Source organism: Ochotona princeps, chromosome 5 (genome assembly GCF_030435755.1).
Source record: "Ochotona princeps isolate mOchPri1 chromosome 5, mOchPri1.hap1, whole genome shotgun sequence".
Lineage (NCBI taxonomy): Eukaryota > Metazoa > Chordata > Mammalia > Lagomorpha > Ochotonidae > Ochotona > Ochotona princeps.
The window spans coordinates 103374369-103400952 of NC_080836.1; the positions used below are offsets into that span (position 1 = coordinate 103374369).

Here is a 26584-nt window from a genome sequence, read left to right on the forward strand (position 1 = left end):
CCCATGATCAGGCCCCTGCCAGACCACCCTTGACCCTCATGCTGTCTGCTACCCTGACTTTCCAGCAACTGTCCCAGTTACCCACTCGTGCCTGGGACTGGCCAGCATTGGCAATATCATGGGTGTGGGTGCCCCTGTCTGTAACTGGATCTCCGTGAGTCCTGACCCCACTGCCATGGTTTAGCTGCTTTCCAAATGCTAGTACTCATGGGAGGTTGACCAGATGCTCTAAGGAACAGTCCCTTAGACTTGTAGGGTTGTGCTAGTGCACCTCCGTTGGGTGCAGCTCCTGGGAATAGAGTAGCCTGGAAATGGTCCTCTTCCTGCGACCTTCCTATGACCTGAGTAGGTGTCTGTTAGCCCTGTACACCTGCTGGCAGCATCCAAGCCCTCATGTTTTCAGGAGTCTCCCATCCAATGGTTCTTAAGCACCTGCCCCACCCACTCACCACACCTCCCTCCTCCATCCGTCCTTTCCAGGGTGTCCTGAATCATGCCAGGTGCTGGACAGACATCCCTGAAGGGCAGAGGCCGTTCTTGCATGTGGAAGCAAGACTGGGCTCACCATGAAGGACCCCAGGGGAAGTATGCAGGGGTCAAATCTATTCGTTGGGTCTGGAGCAGAAGCCAAGTTCATCCCTGATGCCGCCAGCCCACGGGCAGCTCAGCAACCCCACAGAGGAGAGAACGTGGCTGGACGATGCTTCTATGCCTGGGCTATGCAAATTTGACAAAGTATTTTGAGAGAGAACATGAGAATGCTCCCATCTGAGGGTTCGCTTCCCCAATGTCCAGCAACAGCTGAGCCTAATCCAGGTACCTCACGTAGGCACTGCAGACCCGACTGAGCCATCACGGCTGCCTTCCAGGATGCAGGAAGCTACAGTCAGGAGTCCACGGGTGCTCTGATATGGAACGTGGGCATCTCTGCTAAATGCCCACACTGGGAACAGTATCTTTACATGACAAGAAAATGAGACTCTTTGGCATTTGGTCATACTCTGGGTAAGAGCATTGTGGCCATCTTAGAGAAGCAAAGGAACTACCCGGAAGTGGGACCAGCTTCAGGAGGAGCCCAGCCCAGGCTCTTGCTGTCCATGGTTCGTGTCCCGGGGCTTCCCGTGTGCCTGCAAGCCTGAGAGCACTGTGCGCTGCCCAGGTCGCCCGCACCAGCCACAGGCCCTTCAAGCCTGTAGGAGCAAGGTGCTGTCCAGCTCCAGGCTACCTGCAATGGAGACAGGGTTTAGCCCTCCCTTGCCCAGCTGGGGAACTCTGCCCCATGCCTAAACTAGGAGCAGGGTGGGGGCCTCAGAATAGGCCACCCTCAGCCTCCCCACCTCTCACGCCTGCTAGGCCACTGTCTGCAGAAGTGTGCCCCCATATCCCAGCACCTGAGGGCTGCTGGTTGGCCCAGGAGAACGCTGCGGATGCCTGGGAAGGCTGAGGCTCAGAAGCGGAGGAGGGGAACATAGGCAGGGACGGGCACGGGAAGGGGCTGCGAGGGCTCTCTCTCTCTCTCTCTCTCTCTCTCTCTCTCTCTCTCTCTCTCTCTCTCTCTGGGCTTCTGTCATGAGGAAGTTCGCTGAAGCTCAGTTTCCTCTCCCTCGCTGAGCGCCTGAAACAGGAAGTCGGTCAGTTAAGCGGTGGCAGCAGCAGCAGCAGTGGCAGGAGCAGCAGCCGCCCCAGGCGACACTGACAGCGGCCCCGGCGGGCGGCGGTGGCTCCCAGGGCTGGCGTGTGGGTCCCCAGGCGTGGGGAGGCCTGTGGCCGCCATGGTGCCCTGCTGGAACCACGGCAACATCACCCGCTCCAAGGCTGAGGAGCTGCTCTCCAGAACGGGCAAGGACGGCAGCTTCCTCGTGCGCGCCAGCGAGTCCATCTCCCGGGCCTACGCGCTCTGCGTGCTGTGAGTACTGAGGGGCCTGGTGCAGGGATGGGGGCCGAGGGATCTGCCATGTGCAGGCATGGGTGGGGGACTCCTTAGGCCCACCTAGGCCTTGGACTCCAGCGAGCCTGGCCCATGGCAGGCGCTGCGGCTCCAAGGCCTGGTGGCATCACCACCCTGGGCTCCAGGAGTGGGGGAAGGAGGTCCGAGCGGCCCTCTGGGTTAAGAGGAAGCTCGGGACTCCCCACGGGCCGCCCTGTGGAGAATTAGCCCAGGTGCCAGCCTTAGCGCCAGGAAAGGGTGAACATGGCAGGAGGCAGAGAGAGGGCCCTTCCCGCTCCCGGTCTCGGGGCCCCTGGAAGGAAAAGCCGTGGTTTGGGGAAAAAGGGGAGCAGAGAGCACGGGACGGTCTAGGTGGAGGCCCGGCTTTCCGCTCACCCACAAGTCACGCTCTGCACCCGGAGAGCTGAGGAAGTCCCCGTCCCTACCACAAGCTGCCTCCAGCGACCTCTATCCCTCCTGGGCACTCAGCTGTGTCCCCACCCATCTGGGTGTCTCTGCCACCAGCCCCTCCTCCACCACTCAGCCTGGGGACATTGCTGAGTGTGTCAATTGTCCTGACACTGGCCATGAAGTTCTTGGCACCTGCGGCTGTGGTCTAACCGTGTTCTCCCCAGGGGGCGGAAGGGTGTGTCCACCTGGCCATCTCAGGTGGTGTCCCTGAGCAGGCAGCAAGGGCCCTCGAAGGGACACAGCTCCGTGGTGTGCTGTGTGCATGGGTCCATGTCATTCCCATACCCCAAACTGCAGGAAGACCCCACTTCATAGATGAGCAAAGTGCGGCTCCGGCAGGGGAAAGCAAGGGTCCCCAAAGCCAAGACAATCTGCCCCCTTCTCCGAGATGGCCACTGAGGAGAGGGGACTGTATGGTCCTTCCTGGTGGTGGGAGCTGGGGAAGCCAGTGTGTTTACAGGCTGAGCTGGAGTGCTGGAAACCCACCCGGGCTCCTGGTAGGCTGGTCAACCGGTCACCATCCTGGGCTGGCTGAGTCAGCAGTGCTGCCTCCCCAAGCCTGCTTCCTGTTGGGGGGGGCCCCATCCTCATGCTGCAAGGGAGGGGCTACGGGCTTCTGACTGCCCCCACTGGGGCATACCCTGGGGACCCACTACCACCAGGGGCATTAGGAGGGTTTGTCTCCCAGGTTGGCCCATGTACAGCTGTGTCCAGGGCCTGGCACCTTCAGGGGCTGGCCAAGACATCCTGGGTGTGGGGCCCCTGGCGGAGGGGGGTGCTCAGGTTAGAGACGTGGCCCAGGGGTCTCTCTGACTCTCCATCTGGGTGCATGTTAAAGCCTTGGGTCTTGGCAAGCAGAGCCAGAGCTGGAAAGGAAAGCCTGGAAAGGAGATCTGGGTCCACATCCCTGGCTGAGCGCAGCCAGCAAGAGGCCACAGTGCTGGTTTGACAGCAAAACCACGATCGGGATCATCTTCCAATAGCCTACCTCCTGAAGGAAAGCTTTCTCCAACACCAAGCAGGTGGGAGCATGCAATCTTAACATCGAAGAATTCACTTCCGAAAACTAGACCTGCCCCTCATTGCTCTGCTCTGCTCTGTTCCCGGTGGGCTGGTGAGAACCTGGCCTTGCACTGCCTGGGCTCAGCCTGCAGCTTGCAAGGCCCCGGGAACATGGGGCTCCGGCAGCACCAGGCTCAGCCTGGCAGGTGCCTGACCTGCAACTGACCCTACTTGGAAGGGAGCCGGGCTGCCCAAGGAGACTCAGTCAACCCAGCCCCACCCGCAGCCCTGCTCTGGAAGCCTCTCAAGGTGGGGGACGGGGTGGGCATGTGGACAGCTTGGGGCAGAGGTTGGAATTTGACTATTGAAAGGAGCTGGGCATGTGGGGTAGACAAAGCTGGCCTTGGGACTTCGGAGGGCACGTGTGTGCCAGAGAGGGAGAGAGAGAAAGAGAGGGAGAGAAGCCGCTTAGCCTACTGCTGGGCCAAGAAGCTTTGATCTGTCTTAAGAGACTCGGAGGGCAGTCTGGGGGAGCAAGCTCATTTGGATGAGGCCTGGGTCCTTCTCACGGGTCCCTGCTCACTCAGGTCCCCCAGCAGGGTCAGCCTGGCCCCAGGGAGTCAATGGGTAACTGGAGGGGACCGTCCGGCCCGCAGCAGAGGACACGAGCTGGTCAAGCCTGTGAGCTTCTGGCACATGGGGGCCAGGGCACCTGGCAGAGGGTTGATGCCGAAGAGAGCAGATGTGGCGCTGGCAATGATGGTCAGTCACCCCAGGGGTCAGTGGGTCCCTGGGGCCAGCCTCCTGCAGCTGGGGCAGCACAGGTGCAGCTGGAAGGCCGGCCCAGTGGTGTGGGAGTATAAGCTGTGCTCTCTGTGTGAGCGCCCTGACCAGTTGAATATGTCTACACATGACGGGTGTGTGGGCTGCTGCCCCGAAGAGCGGATGTCCTTGCTGGGCCAGAGGGAGCTGCCTGGCTGAGAAACCAATGGTCTCGGCACATGGCCTTCCACGGGCTGGGGCGGGCTGACCACCAGGCAGCCCTGCACTTGGTGGTCCTGGTGGCTCAGCCAAAGACACCAGAAGAACAATCATCAACACCCCTGCCCAGCCCCTGGGGAAGGTATGCTGCTTGTTGGGAACATGTGGTTGCTGTGACAAGCCCCTGGGGGCAGACGGATCAAGCTGACTCGTGCAAGCTCCCTTTGCCAACAAAGGTGAGAGGATGACTCTGCAGAGTCCCAGTCAGGACTGTTTTTTGAATGTGCTGGTTCACTGAGTGTCCATGGCACCCTTCAGATCACATGCCGGCACCCTTCAGATCACATGCCGTCACCCCTGCATCACCGATGGGGGAACTGAGGCACGAGAGGCGAGGTAGCATGCCCAGTGTAGCAGACGAATGATAGAGCTGGCGCTCGTCCTGTTACTGATTTGGGGAGGGAGAAAGACAATGTGTGTGGGGGGATGGTAATGGGGGGCCCCTGGTGCTGGGGCGCAGGGAAGGACCGTGGGAGGGGGTCATGGTCCAGCAGAGGTGAGAAGCCATACTGTGGCCTGAAGGCACATGCTGGAATCTCCCTGCCTCCAGTTCCCTTTCAGATCCTCCCCAAGCTCCACCCCACACACTAACCATCTTTGTGCAAACAGCTGAGATGCCGTTCTTAGCATCTGGTGGTGGCAAAGAGCGAGACAGACCATGGCACAGATGGCAGCTGAGCTGGGGGCCTCTGGACTCCTGAGATTCAGTTTCCACAGGACATGGCCAGAAGGCTCTGAACAGGGCTCCCCATTCTGAGTGCCACCTCCCTACCCCCCATGCCAGCCTAAGAGAGAAGAACGTGCCCTAGAAGAACTGTGGCAGCAGGCATTCATCCTGAGCAGCTGTGCTGGGTGTCTCTGAGTGCTCCATCCATCTGCCCAGCACCCCAGAGCGAGCCTTCCAACACGGACTGAGCTCTGGCTCTGAGAGGTAAAATTTACCTGTGTGCACCTATGGGCCCCTCACCATGGACTAGCTCATCCCGCTGAGAGTGGGCCCTGTGACACGGTGGGGGACGTGACCATCCACTCCCTGTCCCAGAGATGGAGGACCTAGAACCCAGCTCCTCTCTCCCACAACTCATACCATGCCATGCAGCACAGAGGGGCAAGGTGATGCAGGTGACGGGTCAGACGTGCCAGCCTTGGCCATACACAAGCCATCCTGTGCCAACCCAGTGTCTGCACAGAGGCAAACTTCTAATTGAAGTAGAATTCACATTCCCTAAAACCATCCTCATTACAATTCCATGGTTTTTAGGATGTTTGCATTGGTGTATAATCCATACCATAACCTCAATTCTGGAATATTTTTTAAGACCCTGTAGAGAATCCCCCTTACCCATCCACAGCCACCTCCCACCTCCTTCCAGCCCCTGGCAGCAACTCCTTCTTCTGTCTCTAAGGATTTGCCTCTTCAGGAATGTGTGTGTCATTTCAAGCTGCCCGTGGCCTTTCATCGGGACTGTCACCTGGCGTCATGCTCTAAGGTCTCACGGTGATGCATGAGTCACTCTTCAATGGTTGCCAGGCCATTGTCTGGAGAGATGACGCTTGTTCCTTCCCTGGGTGCTGGGTGTCCGCGTTGTGACTATGATGAATCCCATCATGAACACTCGGGCTCAGGAGCCTTGGCTATACAGACCAGGGAGCAGGAGTTCTCTGGTCACTGGTTATTTTCTGCGGACTGTTTTTGGCACCTGCTGAACTCTTTCCCCAGGCCACTGCCCCGTTCTGCCTTCCCATCAGCAGCGTCCAAGGGTCCTGATCTATCTGTCTCCTCCTCGACCTCTGTTGTGATTCATCCTTTGGATGACACTTACACCTTCAGGGTATATAAAGTGGCATCTTCTTGTGGCTTTAATTTGCATTTTCCCAGTGACTGATAAAGTTGACTGTCTTTACCACATGATCACTGTCCATCTGTCTGTTGTATTTGGAGGAAGGTCTGTTCAGGTTCTTCTCGCTTTTTGAAAACTGGGTTATTCGTCTTGCTGTGAATGTCACTGGGGGGTGGGTAGGTGATGTGGGAGGCTATGTGTCATATGCAGAGTCCATAGCCAGGACGCAGCAGGCACCTGCTGAGGGCTTTGCATGCTGGAAGTGTTGCTGGTCCTGACGTCTTCGGGGCTAGAAGTGGGTGGGGAGCTCGGGGAAGTTGTCAGCAGAAAGGGCGAGGGGAGAAGCGACAGTGTCGTGTCCAGGACTTCCTGCAGGCCTCAGGGAGACACTGAGCTGTCATGTGGGCCTCCTCAGAGGAAGCACTCAAGAAGATCAAAGCAGGAAGGGGACAGGAGTGATGCATGAGTGGCCCGCAGTGGCGGCTGTGGGGCCTGGGGTGGGAAGCCTGAGGAGAGGGAAGAGAGGGCCGCGTGGAGCCAGGTAGAGGGGATATGCAGTCAGTGGGCCGGAAGGCTGATGGCACCTGTTCCCCTACAGGAAGAGGCTCGTGCCCGGGTGAAGCAAGGCGAGGAACAGGTCGGGGGGCTCAGGGACAGGCTGGGGGTGCGGTGGAGAAAGCACAGGCCTACTGACCAGAAGTGCACCTGCTTTAGGGCAACCTTAACAAGCACTGTTAAGTCTAAGCCCCCAAGAATACCCAGCAGAAAGCAGAGAGAGAGAATTGCCACATCCCAGAAGGATGCACATTCTTGAGGGTCTTTGTTGGTGCCACGCCCTCTCCATGTACATTTAATGAGCTCCCTTTGATAGTTATGTTTTCTGTATGTGTAATAGCCAGGCATTGGATTTTAGTCTGAGGTTCCCAGCAGCATTTGTATTTTTCCACCAAGCTAGAATTATTGCTGAAAGATCTCTTTATTTTAGGGTTGGCATTGTGGCACAACAGGTTAAACCACTGCCTATGGGGGAGGTCAGCATCCCGTATGGGCTCCCATGAGGGTCTTGGATGCTCCACTTTCTTTCAACCCACCTCCCTACTAATACACCTGGAAAGGTATTGGAGGACGGCCTAAGTGCTTGGGCGTCTACCATCCAGAAGAAGCTCCTGGTTCCTGCCTGGCCCAGATCTGGTTGTTATGGCCAGCTGGGGAGTCAACTGGTAGACAGAGGGTCTCTGTCTTTCCTCTCCTTCTGTAACTCTGCCTTTCAAAAATAAATAAATAGATCCTTAAAATATTTTTAAAAGATTTGTTTTTTTGAAGGGCAGAGTTACACAGAGAGGGGAACAGAAAGAGAGATGGGGAGAGAGAAGTCCTCCATCTGCTGGTTCATTCCCCAGATGGCCACAATAGCCAGAGCTGAGCCAGATGGAAGGCAGGAGTCAGGAGCTTCTTCTAGGTCTCTCAGGTGGGTGCAGGAGCCCAAGTACTTGGGCTGGCATCTGGTGTTTTCCTAGGCTCATTAGTAGGGAATGGGATGGGAAGTGGAGCAGCTGGAACTTGAACCAGCACCCATCCTGACGGCTGGTGTTTTAGGCAGTAACTTTAACGGCTATGCCACAATGCCAGCTCTTAGTGTTTCTTTAACAGTCCTACCTAGTGGATGTATGGGATTCTACTCCACACTCCATGCTGCCATCCGTTAGGAGATAATCGTGCTAGACTCTTATTGGCAGGTTCTTGTTATAACCGGCAGTGGTGCCGGGATTTGTGCAAACATGCATCTTGTCTTGTTACAGGTTCCCAGGGAGGAGTTGCTAAATCATAGGACAGCTTTGGTTTAAGGTTCTTAAAATGGAGTGACAAATTTCATTTTGCTTTGTTGGCTTTGGAGAGCAGTACATAAGGGTGCCTGTCTTAGCCCCAGTCCCAGATGTTTTCGTTTTTTTGGAAGTCTGATTAAGTTTCAAGGTAAAAGTCAATGCTCATTTTGATTTGTGCTTGGTTGCTGTTGTAATGAGCTGAGTTGATGAAATTATTGACCTCTATGGATCCTCTTTTATCAAAATCCTGCAAATTTTTTTCTTAGATTTATTTTTATTTGAAAGGCATAGATAGTTACAGAGAGGAGAGACAGAAAAGTCTTTTATCCTCTGGTTCCTTCCGTAAATGGCCGCAATGATGGGAGCTGAGCTAGTCCAAAGCCAGGAGCCAGGAGTTTCTTCCAGGTCTCCCACGTGGGGGCAGGAGCCCAAGGACTTGAGCCATAACAAGGATCTGGATTGCAGGTGGAGCAGCTGGGACATGAACTGTCATCCATATGGTATGCTGACGTCACAGACAAAGCCAACCTCACTAAGCCACAGTACCAGGCCCCTGCAAATCTTTTTATCCCGGTTTATCTTTAAATTTCATCATATATGTATATATATATATATATAATTTTTTTAACAGTAAAATCTGTGTGGGTGACTTCTCCCTTTGCTTATCCATGTAGGGAATCTCTCTTCAGTCACAAATCTTGTTTTCTCCCATGGAATACCGAGAGGTTGAGGATGAGGCTCTTGGAGCCAAATGAGGGTATTTCAAAGGGTTGGTGGAAAAGAAATGAAAAGGTACATCGATTCGGGTTGCAAAAAGAATTTGAGAACCTTGGTCTTGAAGATATGTACAGCCAGAGCCTGTTATGCAGACATTATGTGTGGGTTTTCATTTCGTTCAAACCCCAGTAAGTCTCTTGAACTTTGGGTTGGTGGGATGGACTGTCTGGGGGCCCCAGAAATGGGATTATGCAGGGGTTCCTGTCCCCTGGGGCAGTGAGGACCGTGATAGTCAAAATGGGGGTACTGGGGGGTGTACTGTGAGCCCCTCTCTGGAGCAAGGCTACAGTGCCCACCAAGTGACTGTCCCTGGGTTCGAAGCTCTGATGACTGCGGGTCCCTCCTGCTGCTGGTCCGTGTGGAGGGCCTCTGCTGGGGTCTCCTGCTCACCCCTCCCCTGCCTCCGGGTTCCCCGGCCATGGGCCTCGGTGTCCTGCAGGGGCTGGGATTCTGCTCTAGGCACCCAGCTGAGGACTTGCTGGCTTGGTTGCCCCTGTGGCCATGGAGGCAAGCACGGGGCACCTCCTCTGGCCGTCTCGGAAGACTCCAGCAACTCGAAGAGCCTTTTGTTCATCAGTTGCCCTGTTCTGTGTCTGTTTCTCTGATCCCAATATTGTACCAAATGCCTTGCCACAGTTTGATAGCACATTTTAATTTATAATTTTCATATCTATCTCTTTCCTGCCTAATGTTTTCCAATGAACCAGATAATGATTCCAAGTTAGAAAACAATCTTGCTTTTGGAGCTTAGATGGGAATTGCATGAAATCCATTATATCATTTGGGAAAACTGACACTTCAGTAATATTCAGTCCTCCTAACAATTGATGTGGCTGTATTTGTTATTTGTAATTTTATTCCTCTCGAGCCTGTAAATCTCTCTGTTGACATCTGTTGTTTCACACTTTGGTTACTGCTGGGTTCCTGTTTTACACTTTGGTTGTTCCTTTTCCCCTGGTTTGTACTTCACACAAGGAATACCTGGCCCCTGCCACTGGTTGTCGTGGTGAGGGGTAACCAGTGGGCAAGTCAGGGACACAGTGAGCTCATCTTTCATTGTGCCCCTCGGCTTGTCTCTCAAGGGTTTCCAGTTGCTTCTCTTGGGTTTCCATCCCAGGGACCATCACTTAGCCATCTCCTTTCAAATAGTAGTGACTCTTAGTTGGCGTTCATGTCATGTTGGGTGGCCCAGCATGTTTCTTATTGCAGAGGGAGACATTGTAAAAAGAGCGCATTCCCCAGGGTCCTGGGAGACTAGCTCAGATCCTGCCTGAGAGGGACAGGTACCCATCATGTGATGAGAGTTTCTGTTTGTTGCCTCGAAGCAGCACCTACCTGTTCCTCTTCTTCTAGAGTGTTCCAAAAGGCCGAGCATCAAATTTTATCAAATACCCTTCTGGCCTTGCTGTGGCTGTTTCATTATATCCCTTATCTTACGTATTGGCACCACAACTTCATTTAATGTGTTTCCTAATACAAAAACATTTTTTTGCATTATTAAAATGAACTGTCCTTGATAACTTTTTGATGTGCTCTCCACTTAGGGCTTTTGTGCATAAATCTCTATAAGCATTCGAGGATGAGATTGAATGATGTGACTTTAGGCATCAGAGTCTAAGAAAATTTCAGAAAATATTCTGAGTTCTGTGTGGAACATTGTGGTCTGATTTTGGAAATACTAGCTCTATTTTGGTAAAACTACTTCTACCCAGTACTAACTTCGACGTCTTCTTGGGTATTGATTAATTTCTTCTTCTTCTCGCCTTGCTATTTCCTCCCTTGACGCTTTTGACAAGGCCTGTGTAACGTTGACAGAAACACCCAGATTTCTGACTTCTCCAGGTGACAGGTGGTTCCAGGCGGTGGGGCAGGTGCTCTGTTCTTGCTGTTCTCCCTTGTTCAGCTCTGACGCTGTGGCCAGGCTCCCAGCAGGAAATGATGGCTGCAGAGGAGTCACAACCCAAGGGACAGAGCAGCAGCCCTGGGCCACCCCCCACCCCTAGAGCCTGAAGAGGATGGGGGAGGGGTGGGGAACGGGGGATGGCCAGAGGGGGCAGCTCAGCACCCCCACCCTCTCTGCCAGTGTCTCCTGTAGGTAAGCCTGAGCCGAGGAGCCCAGGAAGGCCACTTCTGGGCCTAGGGCAGGGCAAGAGGGATGAAGCCCAAGTGTCTCCCGTAGCTAAGCCTGAGCCGAGTGGCCCGGGGGAGCACACTTCTGGACCTAGGGCAGGGCAAGAGGGATGAAGCTCTGTGTCTTGCCTTGGAGTCTTTTCTTCATTCTCCTCTGAGGTTCGCCCATTTTATTTCCTGCTTTTCACGTTATAGACATTAGGGTATATCTACTATTCTGTATTTTTGTTTTTATATTTACAAAAAAAAGAAAAATCTCTCGGGAACTCCTCCCTGGTGCATTTGCTGGAGGGCTAACATCTGTCCCTATTTTTCATCTCCCTGTTCATTTTACATAAAGTTAATGTCTTGGTGGCTAAGTCCTCGCCTTGCTGTGCCAGGATCCCATACGGGCACCAGTTTGTATCCTGGCTGCTCCACATCCCATCCAGCTCCCTGCTTGTGGCCTGGGAAAGCTGCAAAGGCTAGTCCAAGACGTTGGGACTCTGTACCTAGAGACCTAGAGGAATCATCTGGTTTCAGATTGGCTCAGCTCTGGCCATTGCAGCCATTTGGTGTATGAACTAGCAGATGAAAAATCTTTAAATAAAGAAAAAAATTCCAATTTATTTGAAGGGCAGATAGAGATTTTCCATCCACTGATTCACTACCCAAATGCCTGAAACAGCTGGACCTGTGTCAAGCCAAAACCAGAAATCAACAATTCCATCCAGGTCTCCATGGCAGGGACCCAGCGATTTGAGCCATCATCTACTGCCTCCCAGGGTACGCACCAGGAAGAAGCAGGGTCAGGAGGGAAGCTGGGACTGGGACACGAACCCAGACACTCCACTGCAGGACACGGTGTCTCAGCCGCTCTGCTTCCCCCTGACTCCCAGACTCCTGTGTGTCCACCTCTGGGGCCGTCCCAAGATAGTCCTTCTCTGGAACTTGCTCTAGGACAGAGCCGTGATTCCTGGCCCTGACCCTGTGTTTCATTCTGACTCAGGCCCTCTTTTGGGTTTTCTTTCTGATGTGTTCTCTTCAACTCTGTTCGCTTAGCTTCTGCAGCAGATGCCACATCTCAGAGCATTCTGGCCTCTCACACCTTACAAAACTGACCAATCAGATGGTTCCATCCCATCCCCACACCCCACCTCCATTTCTCAACAGCAATTCTATTGTAGCCCTCAGAATGGCCTCCAAGTGCTTAGAAAAATGGCACCCCGTGAGAGGTAGCAGTGTTGGCCCAGGCCTGTGCCTTCTCCAGTCGAAACTGTCGGGAAGCATAGAGATTCCCACAGAGATCTGAGTGGGTTTCTGCCCAAATCTCTTCCCAAACAGGAAAGGATGGCCAGGGTTGCGGAGGAAGACACCAGTAGCTGCTAGCAGACATGTGATGAGGGTGGGCCTCCCTGCAGCTGTTAAACAAAGATTGGTCTGCTTGGTCCTGGGCTTCTGGGGGAGGGCGCTCTCTCTGCAGGCTCCTAAAGATACTCTGACCTCTCACCTCACCTCTATATTATGCTCATCCCTCCTCCCCTCACCTGTTCATCCCTTCTGACCTAACCTGCCCACCTCCCCTCACCTGCTCATCCCTCCTGCCCTAATCTGCTCACCTCCCCTCACCTGTTCATCCCTCCTCCTCTCACCGGGGCATCCCACCTCCTCTCACCTGCTCACCCCTGTTTCTCCCCACCTCACCTGCTAACTGCACCTCTCCTCGCATGTTCCCTCAACCCCTCACCTACCCCACTCCTACCTCTCACCTGCTCAGCCCCCGTCAGCTCACCTGCTTGCCACCCCCACTTTCTCACCCCAACACTCCTCACCTGTTGGCCATGTGCGACTTCTCCTGTCTTCCCACTGCTGGGTGACCACGGCAGCCACTAAAGCCCCTCTGAGCCCTGCACTGGCTGCAGTCTCTGGTTGGGGCTGGAGGAGGAGATATCTGTGCACCTGGCTTCCTGGGGTCTCGGGAGGGCTGAGGGGCCTTTTGCTTCAGCCTCTGGTGTCCCAGCCACCAGCTGCACATCACCGACTACACACACAGAAGCAGCACTGGGAAGGAGAAATGCCGCCATGCAGGAGGGCTGAGGGCATGAGGAGCAGCATCAGGAGTACATTGAGCAGTGGGGCCAGAGCAGTTGGAACGGTCCCTGGGTCCCTGTGTGGCTCCCGGTCCTGGCTTGGCGGTGTCTGGTTAGCCAGGATCAGCCACGGAGGAGTGGCAGTGTTGATCTGAAAGAATGCAACACCATGGTGCTTCCTCCCACTCCCATTTGTCTGTTCCACATCTGGGTTGGGCCTGGGAAACCACCTCCTGCTCCACACCTGGCTCAGGGCTGAGGCACGTGTTCTAAGCCTCGCCCCTCACATTTGAGAACAGGGCAATCTCGTGGGATAGCAGGGGGCCAGGATGATGGGCTCCTCTGCCGTACCTCCACCATGAGTGCCCTGGATCCAGTGACACTGAAAGGCAAGCCAGTACCAGTACTGCTACCCATCACCAAATGGAGAGAGCCAGGGCCTCCGAGGGGCACCCGGGCATGCCTTATGTTCCATGGCAGTGGCTGCTGGAACTACTCAGCTGTGACATCTTTGCTTTCTGCAGTTTGCATGTGACAATGTGTGTGTGTGTGTGTGCACAGTGCACAGATCTGTGTGTACCTACAGTCACACGTGCATATGGTGCACATGGGAACACATGTACCTATGTATTATGTATGTTCACATGTGTGCCAGGCATGCACATGTATGCAGAAACAGGATTCAGATAGGACCACAATGAAGGACGGCCGCTTGGGTGTAGGGGAGGCCCCACCAGTGCCCCGTGGCACATTTGTCAGAGATGTTGTCATCCTGCTGGGTGGTGTGGGGACGGCTCCAAGCAGCTGGGTTTCCAGCCTCCACATTAGCCAGGTGGGGTCTTCAGTTAGTGTCTCCTCCGTCCACTGCGCCAACTTGCAGCCTTATGGTTCATCTTAGCAAAGAGTGACTGTCTGGAGTGGCTCGGGCATGCCTGCTCCACCTGGCCTCCTGTCAGTGGGGCTGCTTCTGGGTCTTCTTGTGGTGGCTCTCGTCTCTTGGTGCCTCAAGCTGGGGCTGGGACTGGGGCCTGTTCAGGTTCTTCTGCTGGTTAGTTGGCCCTCAGCTGGCCTCATTTGCATAACGACAGGCGGAAGTATGTGTGAACTGAGTGGGGCGAGATAAGAGAAGAGCCTCTGCCTTTTGTCTACTGGGCCTGCAAAGTGTGTGTGTGTGTGTGTGTGTGTGTGGTGGGGCAGAGGGTGGGGAGAAGGACTGGGTGGCACTAGGAGAGGTGACGTGGGGAGATTGGAAGCCACCAGCAAGGTTGAGGTAGGGGTAGAGTGGCTCTGGGTATCCCAGGGGGCATAGGCCCCGACGTTGACCCTGGCCCTCGCTGACCCAAGGCGGCAGTGGTCTGGATTCCAGCTCTGGATTTTGCTCAGTTGGGGCTGAAAGGTGGAACCAGCAGAGACAGGAGGGAGAGCGCAAGAACACCACTGCAGAGTGAGGTGAAATGAAACCCTGTCCAGAATGTTCTTTCCATTGGTTCCAAAGCCATGACTTCAAAGATTGTAAAATTAGCTGCCTAAAATTGTACAACCTCTACATAGAAAAAAAATCAATAACTCCAAATACCTCATAACATCTGTCTGGGTTTTCTGAATAAACGTAAAACGATACCAAAAACAGCTAGCCAACAACGGGAAAAGGAATTCTCAGAAAAACCGAAGGACAGGTTGAACATTTTTCATCAAAGGCCGAGGGAAGTCAGCTGCCATGTTCCCTCACCTCTCAGATTTGCACAGATGAGAACGTCTGATATCAGCCAGTTGGCAGGGTGTGGGGGTAGACGCTTGACATCCGGTGGTATGAGAATGCAATGATACAATCTCACAGGAAGGTCAAGCATTGGTGGTATGAGGCCACATGGGACAACACGGGAGGTGCCCATGTCTCATACCACCTGGATGCTTGAGTGATATGCCAGCTACCACTAGGAAATGCCAGCGTGTGGGGTGGCCAGCCCGCACCATGTCCTTTGCTGGCAGCTCCTGCTGTGTTGGCTTGTGGGATCCACACGGCCCCAGGTAGATTCTGTGCTGGCGCTACCTGCATCTGCCTGATGAGGAAACAGACATGACGAGTGCATTCACAGACAAGGTGCAGGGATGGAGATGTTCCCCGTAGCCCATTGTTTATCACAGCAAACACCAATGGGCCCAGTTCCCCATCAGTGAGCCTGGGACAGCGGCAGATCACGGCCCAAGCACTTGGGCCCCTGCCACCCACGCGGAGACCTGGATGTAGTTCCTGCTTCCTCGTTTTGGCCTGGCCCAGCCTTGGCTGTTGGTGCCATTTGGAGAGTAAACCTGCAGAGGACACTTCTCTCCGGTCTCTGTGTCTCTTTTTCTCTTGCTTTTGAAATACAGAAGTAAATCTCTAAAAATAACCTCTGTGAAAAACCTCAGAGCTGCGTCAAATTCACAGTGGGCCATCCACGTGGTGGAACAAGATGAGAACAGTCTTGAGCCACCGCTCTCAGTTGTCATGGGAGATGTCTAAGATTATTTTTAAGCAGAAACAGCAAATTTCAGAACCACGTATATATTATGACATTGTAGGCCTTTACAAAGATATGCAGACAGCTGCCTGTGGGTAGGGTGGAGAGCTGGAACATTCTACAAACAGGAGTAGCACCGCTAAAAAATGGGGTTCACAGGGTTTGTGGAGGAAGATATCCCATTTTATACCTCTGTGTGTTTCTGGTTGTTTTTGGCATGTACGTGTCTTTACAAGCCTGATTCCCTGTGGCGTACGCAACACGTGGGAGGGTTGAGTAAGCGAAATCTGAGTGGGAGAGCTTTGGTGGCAGAACTGGCCCCTGCCTGGGGGTTAAACACTGGCAGGCAAGTCTTCAAGGTTCTTGGGAACCCCAAGTGGAGGCGGCAAGTGGACGGTCCACCCTCTTCCAGGCAGAAAAGGAGATCCACAGAGCAGGTGCCCTAGCTTCCAGACCTGGGATACTCCTGCTGTTCCCTGTTACGGGCTCTTGGCGTGTCCTTTTCCCAGGACACTCAGGCGAGACCACTTCCTCTTCCTCTCAGGGGTTTCAGGCAGGTGTAGATGCTTCCTTCTTCTCTGTCTCCCTCCACTACCCCCACACTCTCACCAAGGAAGATCCCTGAACCCCCAGGAAGGATGTGCCTCACACCTCCCTGGCCTTGAGCCTTTTCCAAACATCTGCTCTGACTGTTCCCCGCACCAGCATGGGGACCAAGCAGTTGATGAAGCTCCTTGGGAGGGTGGATCCATTTATCTCAAGACCCCGTAGCTGTGGAGTGGGAATGGGCACACCCACAGTGCTGAGGGAATGGGCTGAGCCAGCCACATCTCCATGCAGAGCTCACCTGCAGCTCAGAGAACTGACTTGCTGCAGGTGCAGGGCCAAGAGCACCAAGTTCCGTCTTCGCAGGTATAATGAGATCTTTGATCTCTTTCAGGTATCGGAATTGTGTCTACACCTACAGAATCCTGCCCAATGAGGATGACAAATTCACAGTTCAGGTGAGTCCTTTGGGAACCCCCAAACCTGACCCAGAATTGAGCCAAGTCCAATAGAAAAAAGGGTGAACGAGAGGCAGACAACAGCCCTGACTAAATAACCAGAGGCCTGTGGGGGCAGCTTAAGAGGTAAACTGTGACCCCCAAAATGTCCCTGATGTATGGCATGAAGGAGCAAGCTCACCAGAGCTTCTGCATCCGTGACAGTGATGGTGAGTGACGCCGGCAGCCAGGGCTTGGTTCCCTCCTCCCCAGAGTGCCCTCAGACAGATGAGAACTGGTACTCCTGGGGTCCTAGGGGAGGGGTGGAGAATGAAGAGCAGCGGGCAGAGTGGACCACGTCCTCTGTGGGGCTAGAAGCTAGGAAATACCCGGTAGATTGCTTCCGTCTGCGGAGCCGGCTCCGCACAACACTGATTTCCCATGTCAAGGCAGGTGAATTTGCAAACCAAGCATCAGCTGCTATCCATCCAAGCCTCCCCTGCTTCCCATGCACATTGCATGTGACAGATACCTTGGGCTTTGCGTGATTTCAGGCATGGTGTTTGAGTGATGTGGTTGTTTGGAGCCAGTTGCCTTCACAAAGGTTGGGGATGGGTGGGAAGGAGGGAGGAGGAGGAGGTCTCGTGTCCTTGGTGGGGCAGGATATGTGTGTGATGCTCAGTCCTCAGGGACCACCGTGGGTGGCCTGGAAACAAGCCGATGGACAAGGGCTTGGTCACTGCTGCGCAGGCGCAGCACGAGGCCCATGTGTCTTTTGTTAAAAAGAAACCATAGTGGGAGAGGAGATGAGGGCACCACAGCTGGGCATCTCAACTTTGGAGGGAGTGATTGGTTTTGTGCAGATGTGGGGTGCAGCCACGGAGCTGGACTCGAGCGCGAGGCCGCAGGGAGACCCTGGGCACTTCGACCAGCCTCCTGATTCAGAGAGTGAAACCCGCCACGGCCACGGGCTGTCTTCTTGGCAGCCTATGGCTGCTCCCTGCAGCATCTCCCTGGAAAATGCAAGTTTGGACTGGAGCTGAATTGCTCCATTGTATAGAGATCAGGTTGGATCTTGCTTCTGGCTTTTCCAGCCTGACCTTGGGTGCACTCACACCCTATCTAAAGTGTGTGAAATGTGTCCCCTGGAGGGTGTTGAGCTGTCCTCCGCTGCCTACAGGTCTTGGCCTGGTCCTTAGTAGATGTTTGCAGGAGCAGATGTTTGCATGTACCGGATGAGATCATTTTTTTTTTTGAAAACTTGGTGGTTATCTGACCTCTGCACCCTCAGCTAGGGATGTGGCCTTGAGATGGACGGGGCCTGCAGGTTGGGAGGTCTTTCTGGGGCAGGCGATGGGGCTGATGGCCCGTCTAGGACTGCATGAGTTCCCCAGGTCGGGGACACCCTTAGTTTACTGCTGACAGTCTCAAGTTTAATGTTGGTCAGCAGCTTGGGTCTCTTGGCCCCTGTGGCCTGTTGCAGTCTTTCCAAGTGAAGACAAGTTTCAGTATACCTGGAAGACGCACAGCTGTGTGTGGTCTCCTGAGGCGTCGTCTGCCCACAGCTTGTAACCTGGAGATTGTGCTGTTGACCAGCATACTCACCCGTGGCCCTAAGACCACCTGTCCTGTGCTGGCCTCTTCAGGATTGGGGGTGTGCAGGGAATAGGGGTTGGCTGGGGCTGACTCAGGTCAGGGGCAGCAGACCTGGAGCAGGGACTGCCTAAGAAGCCCCAGGCTTAGCCCAGAAAGATTTGGGGTCCCCTTCGGCTGCCACCAACATGACTCAGCTTTTTGTGAGTTTGCTCTTCCCCTCTAACTGGCCTCCTTCGCAGTTCCTGGTCCCCTGGGGCCATCTGATGGGCTCCACCCCCAACGGTCTCTCTGGCGGGGCCCTCCTCATCTCTGCTATCTGCAAGCAGGTGTCTGCCTACTGCATGCAGATAGGGTGGGGAACAGGGCATGGCCACCTAAGGCCCGTGCTCAGCCTGGGTGTCAGGCAGGCAGTTTTAGAAGATGGGGTGGCTCTGTTGAATACATCCGCTTACAGCCCTGGTAGCCCAGGCCCTGGGAGCTGGGGCTTAGAGCCTTGAAGTCTTTCTATAGAAACAGACCTCCTAAAATAAACGAGGCCGTGAGCATTTACACCCAGTGAAGCCGGCCAGCTCTGGCTTCAGCAGTTATTGATTGCTACTGATTTTAATGCAAGTTCCTCTTTTCACATGGAGGCAAAAAACCTCACCCTCGTGGTCTGAATGACGAGGTTATCGCTTACTAGAATTGCCCGGGTTCTTCTCCCGGTGCCATTCTGACTTGGTCAGGATCAGACAGACACAGCGTGGCAGGTGTTCCCCAGCAGCCCTCAGGGGCCAGGGGCAGGGCAAACTCAAGCTCCTAGTAGCCCTCCTCTGTCCCTCCAGCTGTTAACACGTTGGAGAAGGGCAGGAAGCGTGCAAGTTTGACTCTGTCTGTAGCCCAGAAAGTGGTCCCTAAGTTTGGCAAGGACAAGCCAGCATTCTGCCCAGAGGTGGCCTCTTGTCCTTCAGATGGCTGGTGTCATGCCGTTGTGGGAAACCAGTGAGGTCCCTGGGTCTGAAGCAGACCTTGCCAATCCCAGCTGGGAACAGGTTCAGGCCAGGCTTGGCTGATCATGAGACCACGGTCGAAGAGTAGCAGCCCATTCAGGGCATTGAGGTAGCGTGGGCAAAGTTTGAGGCCAAGGAGCATCCATGGGGACAGCTTCAGTGACCAGGTCCACGGTGCAGGACTGTGGGTCCTCCCCTGGCCATGGCTGCTGGGTTGCAGAGGGCCCTTGTGCACCCTCCTCTCCCTCCGGCCCTTGCCCCCTTAATGCCTGCCTCCGTGTCAGTGTTCTCTGTGAACTACCTGCCTCCTGTTGCCTGTGGAATTCTGAGATAGCTACCCCAAGGTTTACGGCAACTTTGGATAAAAAGGGACTGGAAAAAGATGAAAACCCTCGGAGGACAGTGCAAGGATGAGTGGCTCATGACCTAGGCTCCCAGGGTCTTGGCCGCGGTTTGAGTAACTGCTGTCCCGTGGCCCTGGGCAGTGTGGTTCTGGGGGCGGGGAGGGACAACAAAGGAAGTGTCTAGCAGCTGCTGTGGAGTTCAGGAAGCCGGTGGCAGCTGCTATTGTTCTCAGTGGCCACCGAGTGCCGGCGAGATCCCGGGCGAGGTGCCGGGCAGAGGGCGTGGCACCCATGCACACTTCCTGGCCTTGTACAACGAGCCAGCAAGCAGACAGCACAGGGTCAAGGGACAGAAACCAACATGGTCCCAAGCCATCCATCCCAGTTGGACCCCACAGCCACACTGAGAAGAACAGTGAACCTGGTGGGGGTCCACCAGGCTTGAATGGTCCTGTTCTGTCCTATTCTAGATGATCCTAGGCCTGTATGTGTGTACTGTAGCAGTGGGATTGAGTTCTTTGGTCAAGCTCTGCACATCTCGCAATTGCCTCTATGTTGTAAAGGGGATTTGACATATGCAAAAGTTGTGGGACCTTGGTATTCTGCCGTGGAGTTCAGGAATGTCAGGTCACATGTAGTCCAGGTACCGGGTGCTACATCCAGGGCCAGTCCCTCCCCAGCTGCCACAGAGGCACCCGGTCTTTCCTCTGCTTTGAAGCCAGTGGGAATTCTTTCGCACACTTGTCACTTGCGCTGATGTTGGGGTCCAGCCAGGGGGCTCCTCTTGTCTGCTTCGGAACCTTACATCTCTCCTTGATTGCAGATTCTTGTTCTGTGTGATCTTTTTAATTTATTCTTTTTAAAAAATATTTATTCATTTTAATGTGAAAGGCAGCGTTAGAGAGAGGAGGGGAGAGAGAAATCTTTCATCTGTTGAATCACTCCCCAAATGGCCCCAACAGCCATAGTTGAAACCAGGAGCCAGGAGCTTCTTCTGGGTCTCCCACATGGGTGCAGGGTCCTAAGGCTTCAGACCGCTGTCCTGTGCTTTCCTGGGCCATTGGCAGGGAGCTGGATCAGAAGTGGAGCAGCTGGGATTCAAACCAGTGCTCATATGGGATGCCAGCACCATACGGGGAGGCTTAGTGTGACATGCCGCAGTGCTGGCCCCATTAATTTATTTTTTAGTTTTGTTTCCTTCTGATTCTCCTTCAGGGAACACTCTGAGTCAGCTCTCCCTTCATTTTTTCATTCTCTGGGACAACACCCACACATCTGCCTCCATCCCTGCTTACCCCCCTTACCTGCCACCTTCTCCTGGGTGGTTTCAGGATATCTAATTCTTTCCAGAGAATTCTGGAGGATTCTGAAAACAGTGTCCATGTTGCTCATCATCACTGCCCTGTAAATAACCATCTTTGTTTTCTCCCCATCTCTCTGCCATCTTGTTCCTCCTTGTCCATGTTCCAGAACCTTCTGGCTCACCCTGCCCCAAACACTGGACTTGTTTTCTCTCTTTGTTGCACAAAGCAGTCCAGCACTGCTCCTGGAACAGGGCCACCTCTGCTTTCTGGGTTTGGCGCTTGGTCTCGTGGGTGTGCAGCTGCCCGGGTCCCTGTGACGCCTGTTTACCCTATCTGAGCTGCTGCCGACCCAGGACTGGTGTCCAGCCTCAGCTAGAGGGAGCCCGGTATTTGAGCTGTGTGGTCCTTGAGTAAAGCTCAAGGTGATGTAGTGTTGGCAGCCACGTGTCCTGACTCTTCCTTCAGGTTCACAATAGCTCAACCTGGGAATACAGCAACCAGCCTGCTACACACTGTCCCTCCTTCATAGCGTGTCCAGGCTAGGAACCAGCGGCAAACATGCTTCTGGATTATTCCCTCAACTCCAGGCTTCTGTGCCTTGAATTTGGGGTGTCTCAGGGAACCTCTGTGGTGGAAAGTGTCCCTCCAATGAGAGAAAATGGACTGCCCAGCCAATTCCTCCAGAAACCTGCTGGGAAGTCCCCACAGTGTTCCCCAGGACTAGCTTACTCACCACGTGGAGTCATGGTCAACCCCGTGTCCATCTCCCACAGGGAGCTGTGGCTGCCTCGAGTGCCAGGGTGAGACTGGGGTTACATCCCACCATGTCTGTGTTCTCCTTGGCTAGAGGGAAAGCTGCTGGCATCCGCTATCTCTGGCACATGCACTCTGAGGTGTCATCTCGGCCGCTCACCCTGAGGCAGAACATGGGGGCACAGTCCCAGCATTAAGGAGGGAAACAGGCAGGAACCCCACACAGGCAAGTTCAGGGCCATGCAGAAGGCTGCCTAAAGAAACCAAAGGGATGACCTTGGCTTCCCAGGAAGGCTGCCAGGAGATGGCACTCCTCCCAGCCCTCAGAGCTCCCTGCCCCAGGATCTTTGCAACTTCCCAACATTCTGCCGCAGGTCACCCCAGAGGCACTTTTCTAGGCCCACCCTGATCTGATCCTGTGCTAACAGCCACTCTCCATCCATCCTCCCTCATCTTTCGTAGCCAACCACTTCCTGCAAAGATCTTCATTTCTTACTCTGCTGTGACAGATTCCCACACACCCAAGGAATATACTTTTAAAATTTTTTGTTGTTTTGAAAGAGTTACAGAAATAGGGAGACATAGAGAAAGAGATCTTCCATATGCTGGTTTACCCCCCAAATGGCTGCAAAGGCTGGAACTGGGCCAGGCGAAAGCCATGAACCTAGAGCTTCATCCAGGTCTTCCATGTGGGTGACAAGGGTCCAGATTCTAGGGACATCTTCTGCTTTTCCCAGTCCATTAGCAAGGAGCTGGATTGGAAGTGGAGCTGCCGGGACTCAAGCCCAGCAGGCATTATGAGAAACTGGCGTCTCTGTCAGCAGTGTTACACACTGTGCTACAACACCACTCCCAATTCAGGACTTCAAAGCAAAGCAAATGTCTTATCCTGCAGTTTGGGAGGGACAGGTGTTAAACATGGCTTTTGCTGGGCTGCCTCAAGGTGTTGGCACAGCTGTGCCCCTTCTGGAGGCCCTGGGGGCAATCCCTTTCTGTCCTGTCCCATGTCGAGGCCACCTGCTTTCCTTGGCTTGGGTCCCATTCCAACAGCTTCAAAGTCAGCCTTTGGACAGCCGTGTCCTGCTGCCGCCTCTATGAGCTTCCACCTGCCCCTTTTCCTTATGATGACACCAGCATGGTCGGGACCCACCTGAGGATGCAAGATCAAATCCCATGGTGAGGTCAGTGACCTGAATTCCCTGCCATGAAGCAGTGCACTGCCATGGACATCCACGTCCCTGTCCTAACCTCTGTGTCCTTGGCCTCCGTGACTCTAAGTCCTTCTCCACCAGGACCACGTCTTGCTTGGCTCAGGGCACGGCCTAGTAGATGCTTGCTAGAGGCTTGCTGACATGCAACACAAATCGGGTAGGAAAGGCGGATGTTTCTGCACTTCTAAAATGAAGGCAGCAAGCGGAAGATTCCCAACTGGGGCTAAATGCTCCTCCAATGCTATCGGGCGAGGTTACCCAGAGGGGAGTGTTTGGGGCCACAGTTTCAGCTGCATTTTGGGGTTGGGGTGCGACAGGTGCCGCAGGTACTGGAACCAGGATGAAGCGGGGGCGGCTGGGTGCTGGTCTCAGCCTGGAGTGCCTGGGACTGCCGCCTCCCGGAGGAGGCCGCGTGCTCCTGGGCTGAGGACTGCACCCCCACCCCCACCGCCACTGCTTCTCAGTGCTCTCACTTGTGTCTCCCTCAGGGCACCTTGAGAGTGTTACAGAAAGAAAAGAAGCAGGCTGGAAAGAAGAGCATCTCAGGACTGTGCAATTAAGGATAAAAATAATCCCGGCAGGCTTGGGGCAGCAAGGAGCAGGAGGCTGTGCACCTCCCCAGGATGGTGGGGGAAAGCTTTGGAACCCTATGCATGAGTGCAGGGTTTGTCAGTTGATGAGCCTGTGCTGTTCTAAACATCAGCTATATGTGAGCTGTGCTGAAAGATATGTGGCCCAGGACTTGTTATACCAGGGTGAGACAGAAAGGGGAGTTGGAAACAATGAAGGAAGAGCGCTGCCCAGCTGCACGTGCAGAGGGAAACAGCCGCTGTAACCGCCAGGGCTGGGTGCTGGAGATGAGGAGGGACTCAGAAATGTCCAGCGACCTCCCGGCCCCCCACCCTCTCGGTCTTCCTACATGAAGAACCCTCCTGCCCACTCCACTGCCAGCTCCCTCCACTCCTCCCCTCTTCCCCCGGGGGCAGCCACAAGGTTTTGCACCTGAAGGGCTCAGAATCTTCCCACTGAGGGATGAAAGATGCGTGTGGTCCCGTCCTGAGCCCAAGGTGGAAATGTTAGGAAGGAAAGCGCAGAGAACACAGCTGACGTCAGCAGAAGAGCGAGGAGACCCCCAGCCTGAGTGCTGCATGCGTCCTGCTTTAGGCGTGGCTCCACCGACTGCTAGATCCACCTGCTGGCTTTTCCAGTTTGAGGCCAAAATCTCTATTTCACAGCATCTCCTCTTAGGAAGATGCCCAGCCAGGGCAAGGGAATTCAGATCGCAAACACGAAACCCAAGTTAGCTCTCCCTGACGCTGAAGCAAGCGTTCCCTTCCTGGGAAGCTGCCCCCTGGACATTTCTTTATCCTGCATGCAACTTGAGAGTCTGTAATCTGTTCTCTCTCTCTCTGTGTGTCTGTGTGTCTGTGTTTCTGTAAGTCTGCCTTTCAAATAAATCTTAAATAAAAACCTCTCTCTGATAGCCTAGGGAGAAAAGAGTCCCAAAGATATAGCAGGGGCCATGCCAGGGCCAATTCCTGCGAGCCATGCTGTTTTAAGAGGGCAGTGAGTCCCTTTAGAAGGCGCAGCCTGGGAACAGGCAGTGACCACAATATCAGGGGCAGGTTTTGTGGCTGAGTCCCCACGATGCCAGCGCTGGGTGTGGCACCCACTCCCTCCCATTGCAGGTGGGCATTGGCTTTAGGGCACGGTCACCATGCAGTGATACTGGTACCTCCTGAGCACCCTGCTCCATCTCCCAGCCTGTGACTTTGTGCTGCCCCTCCGGAGTTGAGAGACACGTTATCCTGAGAGCCCAGCTCTCCGTGGCTGAGCTGTGGCTGTGCCACCGGGCAGCCGCTGGCCCCAAGTGGCCCTGCACATTCAAATGCGACTCTTGTCAGTTTGTTTTCTGTATTTGAGCCAAAGTTACAGAGAGATCTGCTATCCACCAATTCAGTCTCCAGGAGGCTCCCATAGTCCAGGCTGGGCCAAGCCAATTCAGGAGCTGGAACTCCTTCCGGGTTGTTCCCTGTGAGCAGCACTTGGGCCATCTTCTATTGCTTTCCCGGGCACATTAGCAGGGAGTTGGATCAGAAGTGCAGCACCTGGCACTCCAACTGGTACCCCAATGTGCTGCTGCTGTCAGAGGTGGCAGCTTAATGTTCTCTACCGTGATGCTGGGCCCTGACCTCATTTGAGGTGTGCAAGGTGGACAGTAAATACCAGACAGGTTTCAAAGACATAGGAACATGCATGAAAGGCCATTTTTTTATTGCATAGTGAAGTTGTAAGATTTGGGATCTATTGGGGTAAGTAGGTATCGGGTCGTCCCTTGGTGCCTGAGGGGGATTTGTTCTAGGGGATTGGATACTGATTCTAAGGTTGCTCAGGTCCCTAATGTGAAACGGGGCAGCATTTGCTGAGAACCTACACACAGCCTCCCATAGACTCTAAGTCCCTCTAGATTGCCTCTGACACCTTGCACTGTGTATATACTGTGCCGTGTTAATGCTGGATTACTTAGGGAATAATGTTGAGACAATTTGCTCGTGTCCCATACAGACACGGCCTGTTCCAAATAACTTCCCCTTGAAGATGAGCTGAGTCCCTTGAGGCAGACCCAGAGGCTGGGAGCCAGCTGTAGGAATCCTTCAGATTCGTTGACTTAAAGCACTTGGTTGTGGCTTGCTTTCTGTGTCTGCTGGAAAGCACTCTGCAAGGCCTTGCTACTCAGGGTAAGGTCCCCCAGTAAGCCAAGGGCAGCTGCAGCAACAGCAGCTCACGAGATCCCCATGGATCTTCGTGCACCTTGGAAGGTCTGGATGGAGCGAGGCATGCGGGTAGTCCTGCCCACAGTGGGCGGGCTTGGGAGGGTCCAATATCTGTCATTCTTATGTAGAGCCAGGCCTCGGCAGAAATGGCCCACTCTGTGAATGGGCCATCCTGTGGGCAAAGGCATTTATGCGAGAACATTTGGGTTCTAGGTCACCTTCACTCACCTAGAAGAGCAGAGTTCCCACTATCCAACCCATACCCAGTTTTAATTATTTGGTGCTGTTTTAATTATTTTTAACCATGACCAAGATACAACTTTTACAATTTTTTTTTCTCTTTTACATTTCACTTCTTGTTTTTAGGTTAAAAATAATGATGGCAGGAAATGGGACCGTTTCCGACAACGCAGGGGTTAGGTGGCTGTAATTGGGAGTCTTGAGAGCCCAATAGTGGTGTCTGGGGAAAGGGCGGGGGCAGGTTGAGAAGGGCCTCCGAGATTGGAAGGCCCTCGGCTCTGCCACAGCAGGAGCCACGAAGGTTTGTGGTCATTTTCTCATCAAGGTGTAATTCAAGCAGCATAAAACTGCGCATTTTAAAAGGAACAATTCCATGACATTTAGGAATTCCTATTTTCTTTGTATGTTTTTTTTTCAAGATCTACTTACTTAAAAGGCAGTTACAGAAAGAGAGAGAGAAAGAGAGAGAGACACTGGCGTGGTAACCTAGCAGCTAAAGTCCTTGCCTTGCACATGCCAGAATCCCATATGGGTGCCAGTTCTAATCCTGGCAGCCCCACTTCCCATCCATTTCCCTGCTTGTGGCCTGGAAAAGCAGTCGAGGATGGTACAAATCCTTGGGACCCTGCACCCACGTGGGAGACCTGGAAGAGGCTCCGGGCTCCTGGCTTCAGATTGGGTCAGCTCTGGCTGTTGCAGCCACCTGGGGAGTGAATCAATGGATGGAAGATCTTCATTTCTGTCTCTCCTCCTATCTGCCTTAAAATAAATCTGAGGGAGAGAGAGAGAGTGCTCTTCCATCTGCTGG

The 26584-nt window shown here is 54.0% G+C and overlaps 1 protein-coding gene across 3 annotated transcripts in view; it reads left to right on the forward strand.

Annotated features, from left to right (window-relative positions):
- Positions 1-1648: 1648 nt before the first annotated feature.
- INPP5D (inositol polyphosphate-5-phosphatase D) overlaps positions 1649-26584 on the forward strand; it is a 107665-nt gene continuing 82729 nt past the window's right edge. For all 3 annotated transcript variants that reach the window (XM_058665118.1, XM_058665119.1, XM_058665120.1), the window contains exons 1-2: positions 1649-1906; positions 16523-16586. In XM_058665118.1, the coding sequence (XP_058521101.1) occupies positions 1773-1906; positions 16523-16586 (198 nt within the window). In that variant the 5' untranslated portion in view covers positions 1649-1772. The remainder of the gene's footprint in view (positions 1907-16522; positions 16587-26584) is intronic.